Below are 14,789 nucleotides of genomic sequence, written 5' to 3'. Positions count from 1 at the left end.
ATCTTAACCTCACCCTTAATTAATTTAATTAAATATTATATTAAGATTCTCATTTTACTTGCATGATGGTCAAATAAGATTCTTCAATTCAAATAAAATATCATTTTTAAATATAAAAGATAAAAATAATAAGTGTAATTATAAATATTCATAACTCGACATTATGACTTAAATTACGAATATGACATATTTAGATTTGTTATGTCAATTTTACATTTTTCTTATTTGTACATTAAATTATATTAATAAAAAAACTTATAAAATAAATTATTTTATTTTATTTTATTTACCAAGAAAAATTTTATCTTGTGGTATATTAATATAAAAAATTAAATTTATTTTAAAAGAGGCTTAATCCCATATTTTGGGCACATTATTTGGCCATTTCTCATCTTCCTTTCCTCTTTCTTTTTCTTCATGTCCTCCATTTAGCCCGCATATTAAGAGTATTACAATGAACCCTCTTAAATCTAAGTTTTCACCAATAAACCTAATTAATTTGAATTTGTCTACTCAAAAGAAGAAAAAATTATCCATATAATGAAACACAACTATATTAATTGATTTTACTATGTCAATTAAGTGATGAAATACAATTATATCAATTATCTTCATTCATCACCATCTCATGAAACTTCTCCATATGAAGATAGTGTTGAAACTTCATTTCATCATTACTCTGCTAAAGGATGTTATCCACTGCTAGTCCCAAGTCCGAATAAAGGATGAGAGTTGCGTTAGGTAGCCGACAATCAGCATAAAACTTAGTAAAATTCAAATATAAATTCTAGATAAATTATGACATAACTCACATAGAAGTCTAAAATTCACGTAACTAACTTTATATAATGGGATAAAAGCTAAATATATTATTGTTGTTGTAAAAAAAATAAATAAATAAAATTGCTAGTCAATGAATACTTTTCGTCTTCCTATCTACAGCAAAATGAAATACTTAACGAGCTAAAATTTATGTCACCCACCCCACTAAGAGCAGCAAAATTTTGACGTGGACTTGTTATTTAAATCAAAACATCCATTGACTTTTGTTTAAAATAACATTATTTCAATACTAAAATGCTTCTGGCTGTTGAGCGGATAACAGACTCTTGAAAACTTGCTCTTCAAAGCACGTGTCAAGAGAGAACTGGCTTAATAGTGTTATAGTCAGGCTTGCTTTTAATTTCAATTCAAGGAGGTGGGCAAAGCCTGCAGGATTGACCAGCAACCTTAATTTAGTAAAGCAACTGGTCACCCAGAGCATGGTTTCTGTCAAAACAAGCAAATGAATGAACATAACAGCAACCCACAAGGAACAGAGCATATCCATGTTCACAGTAGCAACGGACTAGGGACAAAATTGAATGGCATGAAATGAAATGGAAATATAAGAGTGCGTTGATAGAAGTGAAAAATAGGAATGAAATTCTAATTCTATAGAATTTCAATTCTCATCCCAATTCTTAGAAATTTTAATTGCTTGATTTCAAGAAAATTTTTATTTTTTGAACTAAGATGGAATTCGAATTTCATGAAATTGAAAATATGTTTGATAAAATTTCTTAAAATTTAGATGAAATTCGAATTTCACCATCATTTTTCACCCCTATCAAACGCAACTTGAGAGCACTCACAATCTTATTTTCTCATTCAGTTTTTTCTCTGCACTGTAAATGGCAAACATGTCGGTCCGCCCGCGAATTCCTCCTTACGGCGGGTCCTCTCAGCCCTGGTAAAGGAAAAGGGGTGCGTTACAGAGTCAACAGTCAAGAGTAAAACTCATGAGATCAAACAATAAAACATCTAGAAATGGCAAAAGATGGCTGCTTTTTTTTTTTTTTTTAACTAATTTTGATTGAAGGTTGGCCTTCCATGGTATAGCACTGGCATTTGAGATGATAACAACACTTCTTGAGGAGTCATTAGGCCGAAACAGGGGCAGTTCCAACCTTCTCTGTGATGGATACCAGTCCCTAGCGTTTACAAATGAGTCTTCTGTCTCTCCCTCCATCAATAAGCCTTCGACAATAGTCATTCAGAGGCCTGTTTACAAGAAATACTACCATCCCTGCATCCAGCACCAGCTTGAAGGGGGAGAGAGATGGAGAAACAGAAAAAGAAGAAGAAGCCTTACATGTTTTCTTAGTGCTCTTACATGAGCACAAGCTGCATAAGAAAACATATTATGATTCATGGACGCAGTGGTCTAGAGAAAAAGGAATTTGATCTTCACAAGTTAAATTCGATTAAACTAACACTACCGTAATTGGCAGTACAAGGGGGGGAAACTAGAGAAGTTTTATCGTATAAGCTAAAGGGTTTTTTCTGCTTCAACTCCTACACTAATGGAAGATAATTACAAGAGGAAAGCTAAAGAGATATCCAGTCCAGTTCTCAAGAGCTGCGTTGAGGAGACTAGTTACAGAGTAAGGTAATGAATATAGTCATACCAGTGCTAACAAGCATCAATATCCAACCTCTACTTGCCCGGCGTACTTCACCAGATGGAGAGGCTCCATAATTGATCAAGACTCGTTCAGAAACCAACTTGATGATTGCAAGTAATCCAAAGCAAACACTCACTAATAGCAAAGCAATCTCTTCATTTTCCAGACTTACTTGATCTTTAACAATCTTTTCAATGTCTAATCTGCCAAAACAAATTTTGAAGAGGAACAAAGACGAGGAGACAAGAAAAAACATATCAGGAAAAAGAAAAGGAATTTAACAGAGAAGGGTGGGAATGAAGGACAATAATGTCAAATTCAAATGACTACAACAACAACAATTCCAAGCCTGAATCCAACTAGGTGAGGTTTTAATTAACACTTGGTAACTTTACAAAAAGGGAAAGGGGGGTGGGGGGAGAATAAGCATGACCAATACCATTTCCATAATATGTTTTTCGAGTGTGAGCCTATTCCTTGCAGATGTTTGTCCCATTTCATTTAGAAGCACTTGAAGTTTATGGTATTTCTGTCCACGGATAGATTAAACGGCGTTCCTAGTGTGCAAGGCTCCCACTTTGTGAGGGTTTGAGGAGGGTCATATTTATACTCAGCCTTCCCCTCGCTTTTTGCAAAGAGGCTATTCCTATTTCCACAATTTGAACCCATAACTTTCTGATCGCAAAAAACCTTACCATTGCCACCAAGGCTTGCCCTCAAAATACTACCACTCCAAATTATCTGACACAAAATATTGTCTTTTTCCAGATATAAGGTTCAGAGATTCATTAAATGTCTCTAACCACCCCATCCCTGATGTCTACCACTCCTAATTATCACTATTCACAACTTCATAAAACTCAAAGCTCAAATTTGATGGGAAGCAACACGACACCAATGCTCTTTTTTTATGACACAGAATTGACCAAGATTCTCTATTCCAAACCAGAAAAAGCATCGTGGCACAATGGTCTTTAGTATGTCTCCCTTGACAAATCAGGGACTAAAAATCTTTCGTGTATAGCAGTAAATCCTGGACAACTATATATCCATACATCTCATCTGATAAATTTTAACTTATTTGATCTTTTAGCAACTAACTAAATTATAAGAATGAAATATCCAAAATAATAACATACAAATAGGAAGGAAACAATGGATACAAAATGTTAGGGATTGTTAAGTAGCCCAAGCTCCTGACATGACTCCATTCGGATTATTGAAAATTGGCAACCTTAGGTCTAGCATCAAGCTTAACAAGACATAGAAAGAACAAGGCCAAATGAATTCCAGCTTAGCTGAACTTTTTTTATATGTTTGGCAATCTAATTTTACAGGAATCTCAAAGGTAGACTGTATTCTATACCAAGAGACTCCATGACCAGATACATCCTGCAGGTGTGTACTTAGAGATCAAGAGTATTATGAGCAACAACAGCAGCAGGAACAACACCAAGACTTAATCCCACTACATAGGAGTGGTTATATAGATTCCAGCTGGCCAATCATTTTTATGCATGATCATATCTTTTGATCATGAATTTATCGTGAGACTGAATAAAAGGACCCACAATATGTAATCAACTGGATTGAAGCAAACTTGGATTTGAAACTTCGACTAATTATAAACAATAATAAAAGAATGGCAGAATAACATGTTTTTAAGGTACTCCATATTGAAGTTTTTCAAATTACAAAACAGAAGGAAACATAACCAAGAGCAAAATAAAAAATGTGCAACTTTTTCAATGACTGGTAGCCTTAGTGACTGTTTCTTTCTTTCTTTTTTCTATTTTTTTTTCCCCTTAGTTCATATAATGGACTAGCTTGATCTTTAACTATTAAATGAACTGAATCCTTTATTCTGGCTCATTATCCCAACAAAACTATTCTTTTCTAATTATTGACATTTTTTTCCTTCGTGTTATTTGTAATGAGGGTACATAAGTGGAGAATGTACTAAACCAATAATATTGAATATTTTAACCCTAGGCTGAAAAACAAAATTAGCAAGAAAATATTCCTATTATTGCATAAAGCAACTATAAGAAATATCAGCTGGATTTCTCAAAAGATAATTCGAGTAACAGCTGGATTTCTCTCCTAATATTATGGCTGAAAAATAGGAGATAAAAGAATAAAGTGATTTGGAGATTAGAAAACTCCAAAAATAAAGGAATAAAGGAAGCAGATAATTCAAGATATCTCAACAATTTTTTAAATTCTTGTTGTTATTTTTTATCTTCTAAACATTTAAATATGTTCCTAGAATATAGGAAATAACCTAGGTGTTGTGATAAACACCCCATACTACCTGAGAATAGATCAAACAAGCAATATACAATTCTTTCAGCTTATTTCATCTTCTTCTACATGGCATCGGAGCTTTCTTTCTTGGAACCCTAATTTTTCTGCCGCCATCCATATGTTTTTTTTTGGTGTTGTTACAGCCTTCATTGCTGTTCAGCCACTATTTTCAATCCTCTCCCTTTTTCAGTCTTAATCATTGCATCTATTTAGCAGATATTGCAACTACCATGTCTGCAATTTCTTATGCAATCAATCCAAATCCTTATGATCTTTCATTAGGGAATCAACCCACTAATTTCTGGGGTAATTCTTAGCCGATTGAAAATACACCTGGCTATCATAATGATCTCCATCCAATCAATTTAGCTTATCAACTCCATGGTCTCAAGTAGTCTCTACCTATCTAAAGGGGTGTGGAAAACTGTCTCACCTAATCGATACAACTATCAATTCAAGGTTTGGGGCATGGAATGAAAAATATGCTATGATTATGTCATGGCTTTGGAACTCCATGCTACCAGAAATAAGTAGAAACTGCATGTTTCTATCTTCTGCTCATGACATTTGGGAGACTCTCCACAAAAGTTATTCAATAAAGCAAGATGCAACAGTTATCTATGAGCTGCAGACCAAGGCTACTACTATGAAGCAAGGAGGGATGACAGTGATTGATTATTACAACACTCTTACTAGTATTTGGTCTGAGATTAATCATTACTAGAATATGACAATGATTTGCTCTGAAGATTCTCAAACACACTTTGCATTTGTGGAGAGAGATCGAATATTTGATTTTCTTGCTGGTCTTATCGAGTATGACCAAGTAAAAGTGCAGATTTTAGGAAATGATCCTATGCCTCCTATTTCATAAGTATTCTATATTTTTTAAGGAGAAGAGACACAATGTTCTGCCATGCTTGATCCACCAACATTTGTTGAATCTGCTATGGGAGTAAACAAAACCACTCTAGCTGCAGTTAAAACAAGATCTAAGTCCAACAAAGATGATTTATGGTGTAGCTACTGCAAGAAACCAAGACACACAAAAGAAAATTGTTTCAAACTTCATGGAAAAGAACAAGTACTTAGCGGATTGGGAGGTTTTAAAGGAATTCCCAATGGCCAGGCTAATCTCACTAATCAAGACAACTCTTAGCCATGGCAAACTTGCTCATCAGGTATTGATATCAAAGAAGAGATTGAATGACTGAAAAGTCTCCTTGATACACTCTCCAAGTCCTCTAGTTCTTGTTCATTTGCCCCAAAATGGCAAGTGTCCTATTTCTTCTTCTTTTAATGCTTCTGGAACATCTCCACCTAACTATTGGGTACTTGATTCTAATGCTACTGACCATATGACCTGTGATTCTACTTCATTTGTTTCCTATACACCAAGTTCAAGGCATCACAAAATCACTGTTGCCAATGGATCCTCTCTTACTAATGCTGGAGAAGGCCACATTACCTTAACACCTTCTTTTCATCTAACTAATGTCCTTCATGCACCAAAACTCACTACTAATCTCATCTCTATTTCTAAACTAGCCAAAGACCTAGACTGCATTATTACCTTTTCTAATAACCATTGCGTATTATAGAATCAAATATCGGGGATGAAGATTGGAGCTACTAAAGTCCAAAATGGGCTATATCTTCTTGATAATGTGCAGGCTCTTGTTGCTTATAAGAAACACCTTGCTGAAACACAAGCCAAATCACCTAAACAGTTTGATATTTGGCTTTACCATAGACGTTTAGGTCATCTCAGTTTTGGTTCTCTTAAAGTTATATTTCCTTCTTTATTCCTGCATGTCTCTAGTATTGATTTTCATTGTAAAGTGTGTGAGCTTGCTAAACACCATCGTATATCTTTTCCACCTTCATCAATAAAAACTTCAGCTCCTTTTGATTTAATTTATTCTGATGTATGGGGTCCTTTCAAAGTCTCTAATCTAAACGGGAATAAGTGGTTCATTACTTTTGTTGATGATTATACTCAGTTCACTTGACTATTTTTGTTGAAAGAAAAATCTAAAGTTCCAAAGATCCTTCAACATTTCTTTCAACTCATCCATACTCAATTTGGGGTTCCCATAAAACGCATTCGGACAAACAATGGGACGGAATATTTTAATCATACCCTACACCATTTTTTTCAATCCCATGGAGTTATTTATGAGTCCTCTTGTGTTGACATTCCTCAACAAAATGGGGTGGCTGAAAGGAAGAACCGTCACCTTTTAAATGTGACTCGAGCCCTTCTTTTTGACACCCATGTTCCATCTTATTTTGGGGGGGAAGTAGTCTTAACTGCCACACAACTTATCAACCAAACCCCATCTTGGATCCTTGACCAACAAAGTCCATCCCCTTCAAAAACTCTCTATTTCCTACCCTCACCTACCATATTTGACTAATTTACCTCTCAAAGTCTTTGGCTTCATCGCTTTTGTCCATATCCACAAAATCAATCACACTAGACTTGACCCTAGAGCACTTAATGCCTATTTCTTGGTTATTTTAACACTCAAAAGGGATACATGTGTTGTCACCCCCCTTCTCGGAAGTTCTTTATATCTCTTGATGTCTCATTTCATGAAGATCAACCATTTTTCCCTTCTCCCAACCTTCATCTTTAGGGGGAGCACTATTTCAATTTAGAAGATGAAGCTTTTCTCCTTCCTTTGTCTGCAGCAACTAACCATGATCAGCCCTTGCAGCCTTCACCGTCTAACCAGGACCAGCCTATAGCAACTGACCATGATCAGCCCTTGCAGCCTTCACTAACTGACCAAGGCCAACTTGCAGACCAGCCTTTGTCTTTGCCTATAGCCACTGATCAAGACCAGCCCTTGACTGCAGCAACTACCCAAGACCAACCTTTGCCTTTGCCTAAAGCCGCTGATCATGACAATGACCTTTCTATGACTAGCAATCAGTCCTCCCCTACGCCAGCCACATTGTTGAAACCTCTAAATCAGCAAGAGCCAAGGAAGCATAAGGACCCTACACTTGTATACTCAAGATGACCATAGCTTAATTTGGACCAAGAGCTACTCACCAATTCCAACCGACATTAGGCAATGAATTTTTGGAACCTGATTGTTCTAACTTTCATAACCCTACTAATCTTGAGTGGCCTATTGCATTGAGGAAGGGTACCCGTAAGTGTACTCAACACCCTATTTCTCAATTTGTTTCCTCTCACTGGTTATGTTTGCAGCATTCAACCTTTCTTTCAAATCTTGACTCCATAACTATCCCAAGGACTGTTCATGAAGGGTTAAAAGATAAGAACTGGCCTCTTGCTATGAGGGATGAAATGAATGCCCTAGAAAAAAACAAGACTTGGGAGGTGGTTGATCAACCAAAAGGGAAAAGGATAGTAGGTTGTAAATGGGTTTATACGCTCAAATACAAAACTGATGGGTCATTGGAAAGGCATAAAGCCCGCTTAGTTGCAAAAGGTTATACTCAAATCTATGAGATCGACTACCAAGAAACTTTTGCACCTGTGACTAAAATGAATACTGTTAGAATCCTATTATCTCTTGTAGCTTGCTTTGACTGGAATTTGCAACAGTTTGATGTTAAAAATGCCTTCCTACATGGAGTTTAAAAGAAGAAGTCTTCATGGAATTATCACTAGGTTTTGAGAATAAATTTGGGCTAAACAAAGTCTACAAGTTGAGGAAAGTTCTCTATGGACTAAAACAATCTCCTAGAGCATGGTTTGGCCGATTTACTAAAACTATGCTAAGGATGGGATATCGACAAAGCCAAGAAGATCATACCCTCTCCATCAAACACTCAAAGGAAGGTAAACTCACTATCCTCCTAGTATATGTTAATGATATAATTGTAACTGGGGATGATGATATTGAAAAAGAAAAATTGAAGATTCAGCTACTAAAGAGTTTGAAATTAAAGATTTGGGAAGGTTGAGATATTTCCTAGGGATTGATGTCGCCTACTCTAAACAAGGCATATTTATTTCCCAAAGGAAATATGTTCTTGATTTGCTCAAAGAAACGGGGAAGCTAGGATGTTGAGCTTCCAATACACCAATTGAGCAAAATCACAAATTGGGAGGACAAGAAGATGGAAGTGTTGTTGATAAAGGTCAGTATCAAAAATTGGTATAAAGGTTAATTTACCTATCTCATACACGACCTAATGTTGCCTACTCAGTAGGGGTTGCTAGTAGATTTATGCATGATTCTAGAGAAAAACATATGCAATATGTTCACAAAATCTTACAGTATTTGAAAGCCACACCAAGGAGAGGAATTTTGTTTAAAAGAGGAGGAAAATTGACTATGGAAGTTTACAAGGATGTTGATTATGATGGATCCTTGACAAATAGAAGATCTACTACAAGTTATTGTATATTTCTTAGAGGAAATATTGTTTCATGGAGGAGTAAAAAACAACCAGTGGTATCCAAATCTAGTGTTGAGGTAGAACTAAGAGCAATGGCTCATGGAATTTGCGAGTTATTATGGTTGAGAATTATTCTCAATGATTTGAGATTAAAAGGAGCAAAACCTATGAGGACAACAAGTGAGCAATAAGCATAGCACATAACCCAGTGCAGCATGATTGAACTAAACATATAAAGATTGAACAACATTTCATCAAAGAGAAATTAGACAATGGTCTCATCACCATACCATATGTCTCTTCAAATGATCAATGGGTAGATGTCTTTACAAAAAGTCTTCCTACAACTAGATTTGAAGAAATTACATGCAAGCTGGGAATGGAGAATATCCACTCACCCGCTTGAGGGGGAGTGTTGGAAATGTCACAATTTACTCAAAGAATAATTTGAGTAACAGCTAGATTTATCTCCTAATCTTATGGATGAAAAATAGGAGATAAAAGGATAAAGTGAGAAGGTGATTTGGAGATTAGAAAACTCCAAAAATAAAGGGATAAATGCAGTAGACAATTCAACATATCTCAGCAGTTTTTTTAAATTCTTGTTGTTGTATTTTATCTTCTAAACATTCAAATATGTTCCTAGAATATAGGAGATAACCTAGGTGTTGTATATAAATACCCCATACTACCCGGGAATAGATCAAGCGAGCAATATACAGTTCTTTCAGCTTGTTTCACGTTCTTTTACAGCAACCATAGAAATCAATAAACTAAACCATGAAGTACACATGTCATGTCCATGTCTTTGTGTTGCCTTATTCCTGTGAGAAGACATGCCTTTCTCAGCCTAATTGTTTTGGCTACACTAGTACTCCTAGATTTTTGGTCAAGAATGGTCTAGGTTAGAGAATAAGGTGTTAGAAGTCATTTCACAGAAATTCAAAAACCTGCATTAACATAAGCATGACATTATTATGCCTTCAGCTTGCCGGCCCACAATGTAGATGTTGAATTGCTGGAAAAAGATAACAGCAAGAACAATATTACATGATCCTATTGTGCCCACGTTGAGCTGAGAAGTTGAACGGGCTGAAGGAGAATGCTCATTGTGACCCTTTCCATAACATTTCTGTGGCCACAGAATATAGATGCTAATTGTTCTTTTATAGAAACTACTAATTTAGAGATATTTGTTCTGGTTAGAGGCTGCAAAATATCCTTGACTTGCAAACTAACCAACTAAGAAAAGAATCAATTAAGGATTTCAGCATCTTTTAGAATTTTCCCTATATGTCACAATATCCTCAGGTTGACATGATATGCAAAGTTCCCAGTAGGAATGTAAATGGGTTCTCAATGGATCTCCAATTAACCCCATTTACAATTCCACTAATTAAAACAAGTATGAAAATTCATAATTGAGGGATATAGGCATAAGGCTTATTTGAACATTTATTAAAACAAGTATATAAATGGGGTTAATTGGACATCCCTAGTTGAGCAGAGAGACTAACATCTTTGAAAATCAATTTGATTTCACACCCAAGAAGGTTGATTTCACTCAACACTATATGTGTTATTCTTTATTAAAACTTGAATGTATTTGCAAACTTTACCCCATAAAGTTCTAAAACCTTTATTAAAGAACATGTCATATCTTCATCTGTGCTTATTGCATGTCTGTGGGTTGGAAACAAATTAAAATAATGAAACTAATAAAATAATATTAATTTCTACTTTTACACCTAAAGTATTGTTTCCCAAAATATTTGTATCTATGATCTTCATTACCTAGCCTCATCCTCATGTGACATTGACTAGGTGTTGCATGTGCTAGCATGGGTAGAATTGGGGGCGTGACACTTAGCTTGTAATTTGACACTAAATGCGCAATAGCCAAACAAAAATGGTAATACCTTTAACCAAACATGAGAAACAGTATTCAGGAATGAGAACAAATTAATTTGAACAGGAAAGAAGTGAATCAAAAGGTCACAGTTTAGACAACTTGCTGACCTCAGCATGCTGTTTTCTCTAGCCAATGCATCCATGCGGGATGAGACAATAGTTTTCCACGACTCAATATCAGTAACTCCTTTCTCCTGGAAATAAATAGAATCAGAAGAGTTAAGTGAGTCTATAGAACTCATCTCCTTTGTAGGAACTTCAGAGGTAAATGTACCATTATTTCCTTCCATTCCAAGAGATCCTTGACATCTCCTTTGCTTTTCTCTAAAAGCATCGAATATCTAGATAGCTCTTTTTCAAGCTCAGGAAGTAGATCCCCTTCTCTTCGGTTTAGCTCTTTGATGTACTCCTCCAGAACTGATAAATTTATCTCAAGTGACCTGACCTTCTGCATCAAGATCTTTAGAACAGCATCAGCATGTATTCTACCATTTGATGGTTGTCTAACTCCAGTTACAGGATCAGGAATGTGTCCAGTTGGATTCTTCAATGCATCTGTGTTAGGCTTTTGTCCTTCATTTATGCCTTCTATACCCTTACTGGCAGCCTCAATCACACTTTGAACTTCGCCAACCATTTTCTTGTTACCAGAACCTGGATCCAATAATAAGGAAGGCATTGCTGTTGAATTAAGATGAGGCAATTTATTAGTTGCAGGCTCCCCAGCAGCCACAATGAAATCTTCAAGCATCCGCTCAATTGCATCAATGCCATATACCTCAACAACACTCAATGTACAATAAAATTCCGAACCATAGTGACTAAATAAATTCAATTTCAAGTACCTAACCCATTTGGGTTCAGGCAGCTTAAAGGTTTGAGTATGTTTGACATTTGCAGCAACAAATTTTCCTATCGGGGACCATGACTCAGTTGGATAAACCAAACTCCCAGACAACTCAAATTCCTTGAAGTTAGAAGAATAATGTTCAAAATTAGCAATTTTAACCGCATCAACCAAAGTTTCTTCTGCCAGCTCAATAACAACAAACTTTCCCCCAACAGAACAAGGGTTCCTCAGATATTTATCATGATCCTTCCCCAATATGTTGCTAGCACCCTTTGCTTCCTTATTATGAGCCACGACCTTTGCACCCTTAGCTGCAGAGGCATAGTTGTATTCCGTCCCATCAGGCTCAAGCCGGTGGGTGATATTGTCAAGCCGAGTTGTTGCAACCACAGCGCTCTTTTGCTTTGTAATATTCCGAAACTCATCCAGATTGAGGTAAGATGAATGATTTTTCCCAATCTTTAGTTGCTCTACTGCCTTTTGCTTTCGTTGTTCTTGAGGTTGTATCCCACACACTAATGTTGGGTGACCTAAAAAAATCCATACGGCTTCCTCCAATTCACTGGTTCCCCGAAGCGAGTACCCGGAATTTGTATGGAGATAATCATGCACATCAGAGCCATTACTAGCTACGGACACATTAAATTTTAACACCACCCCATTTACATAATCACTCTTGTTCCCGTCTCCAAATTCTGAACCCTCAGAGTTACATGGCTTATTATCACAAACACTGGAATTAGTCATGTTTTTATTTCCAGCAAGAAAGTTCCCTGCCCAAGATAAACCCTAATCAGGACAACATAACAAAGAAACTGCCCCAATTTTGACAAAAATAGAAATAGGGAAGCAGAAATTAAAGCAACAACCAGAAAGGGTACAATCAGAATTTACACGATCACAGCCAAAGGACACAAAGTTGTACCCAAAACAAGAACCCTGAAAACAGGAAATGGGCATTGGAAAGAACACACAAGTGGGTGAGAAAGTACCTCCATTACCACGGGTAAGGCCGAGCTCAGAGTAGAACAAGAACACGAGAAACCAAAACGAGAAGAACAAAGGCAAACGGAGCTGGAGGAGGGCTCTGCTTTCGTTGTTTCCAACGTTGTTGCTTCCACATTTGATGTTTATGGCGTCATCCCTTCGGTGTCTCTTCATCTCTCATCGTCAAAAAAGGCAGAGAATCACTTCCCTGGCTTGTTTTTTTTTTTTTTCTGGGTTTGGTTTGCTCTGTAGATTTTTGCGTGGGTTCAACGGCCTTGTTCTTTGTTCGGTTCCGTGGATTACTGTTAATCACCAAATCGACTGACTATCTTAAAAAAACCCCAAAAACTCACCAAATCAGACAATCATTTTGAATCCCAAAATGGCTTGCGATTATATTATTGGTGGAAAGAACAGAAGGCAAGCAAATTAAAAGAAACTAAATATTAAAGATTGTGCCTGAACCGTAGGAAAGCGGTTGGCTTAATTAATGATGTTTTAATAAAAATAATATTTTTATGTAGACATTCATTAAAATAAGTAAGATAAAATTATATTAAAATTAAAATAAAATTTAAATATTTTCTAAACCAAGATATGAATAGTCAACATAAAATTAATAAGTATTCTAAAATTTTTATCAAACTATTTATTAATTTTTTAGAATACACTGGAGGACATATACGTCATTTTTTTTATTTGTAAAATACAAGATATACTTATTTTGATGAAAAGAGAGATAAACATATCTAAAAAATCACAGTTAAGAAGTCAAGTGACTTCTTATCTAAGGTTTGTCAGATAAGTTTAACAAACATATTGAAAATGACAAAAATTTAGAATACTTTCTGTATCTCATTTTTTTCGATTAATATTTTAATTGGGATAAGATCTTCTAATGGTGTAAGAATACGAATATATATTTGTTTTCAATTATAAACCATTATAATGAGTTTTGATATCAGGTCATATGGTTTGTAGATGGAATAAGAATGGATAAAATAACGATGATATTAAGTAATATTATAAGATTACATTTAGTAAATGAGGTATTACTTGATATTATAATTATTTTATATTTGGTGTGTATAAAATTAAATGAGATATTATTAGGCATTAAATACCAAAAAGTTAAAATCTATTAAATTCTTTTAAATTTTATAATTTGAGACACTTGATTATCTTTTATTTTTAATTTTTATGGAGAAAAATAAAATTAAATATAAATGTTGAAAAAAAATAATCACTATGTTCCAATTAATTTAATAATTATATATAATTTTATTATTATAAATCAATTAAAAATAAAAATATCAAACTTAATCTTAAGTGAAGAAAAGTGACCCAATTGATGATTTTAGAAGAAAAATTAAAAAAAAAAATTAAAGTGAAGAAAAACTATAATTGTATAAAAATTATGTTATTTTGTTTTTGTTCCTTCTTCCATAAAAAATTTCTTAAAGCTCATTTGGTTAAATTTTTGTTTTTATTTTTATTATTTTAAAAAATAAAAATAAGATTATTTGATAGCTTGCTTTAGCATTCAAAAATTTTGAAAAAATTTAGAAAAACAATGAAAAGAATAGATGAATTCTCACACCTCCTCTACAAGTTGTGTAACTTAGTCATGAGTCCTAAATCAAGACGTAAAAGCATATCTTACAAATCTTTCCATATTATCTTAAAAATAACTAAAAATTAAAGTTGCATTCTTTTCAATTTTTTAGTTTTTAATTTTAATTTTTGAGTATTTGTTTTGAAATTTTTGAAAATGCATTTTTTGTCATTCTAAAAAATTGTTTCTTAAAACAAAAAACTAGAAAACGCGTTTACTTTTAAATTTTAAAAAAATATTTTATGACATTTTACTCAATGAATTTGATTATTAAATAATAAAATCA

At 34.6% G+C, this 14,789-nt stretch overlaps 1 protein-coding gene across 4 annotated transcripts; it reads right to left on the bottom strand.

Moving 5' to 3' along the window:
* Positions 1-815: 815 nt before the first annotated feature.
* On the bottom strand, positions 816-13,252 carry LOC127813567 (SUN domain-containing protein 5). Of its 4 annotated transcripts, none has more exons than XR_008026131.1 (6): positions 12,894-13,252; positions 11,326-12,674; positions 11,160-11,245; positions 2,451-2,650; positions 1,592-1,729; positions 816-1,209 (listed from the first exon to the last, which is right to left on the bottom strand). XR_008026131.1 is itself a non-coding variant. In XM_052354589.1 (6 exons), exons 1-5 carry the CDS (start codon positions 13,060-13,062, stop codon positions 1,647-1,649), a joined length of 1,887 nt encoding a protein of 628 aa, XP_052210549.1. In that variant the 5' UTR covers positions 13,063-13,251; the 3' UTR covers positions 816-1,269; positions 1,635-1,646. The 4 variants fall into 4 exon arrangements, 2 of the variants coding, with proteins under 2 accessions (XP_052210549.1, XP_052210550.1); XM_052354589.1 differs by having other exon boundaries at positions 816-1,269; positions 1,635-1,729; positions 12,894-13,251; XM_052354590.1 differs by having other exon boundaries at positions 1,635-1,729; positions 12,894-13,251.
* Between the last annotated feature and the right edge of the window lie 1,537 nt (positions 13,253-14,789).

The sequence above is a fragment of the Diospyros lotus genome, chromosome 11, assembly GCF_014633365.1.
Source record: "Diospyros lotus cultivar Yz01 chromosome 11, ASM1463336v1, whole genome shotgun sequence".
NCBI lineage: Eukaryota > Viridiplantae > Streptophyta > Magnoliopsida > Ericales > Ebenaceae > Diospyros > Diospyros lotus.
Note: the sequence above shows the minus strand (reverse complement) of the source record. Positions and strands in the feature narration are given on the sequence as shown.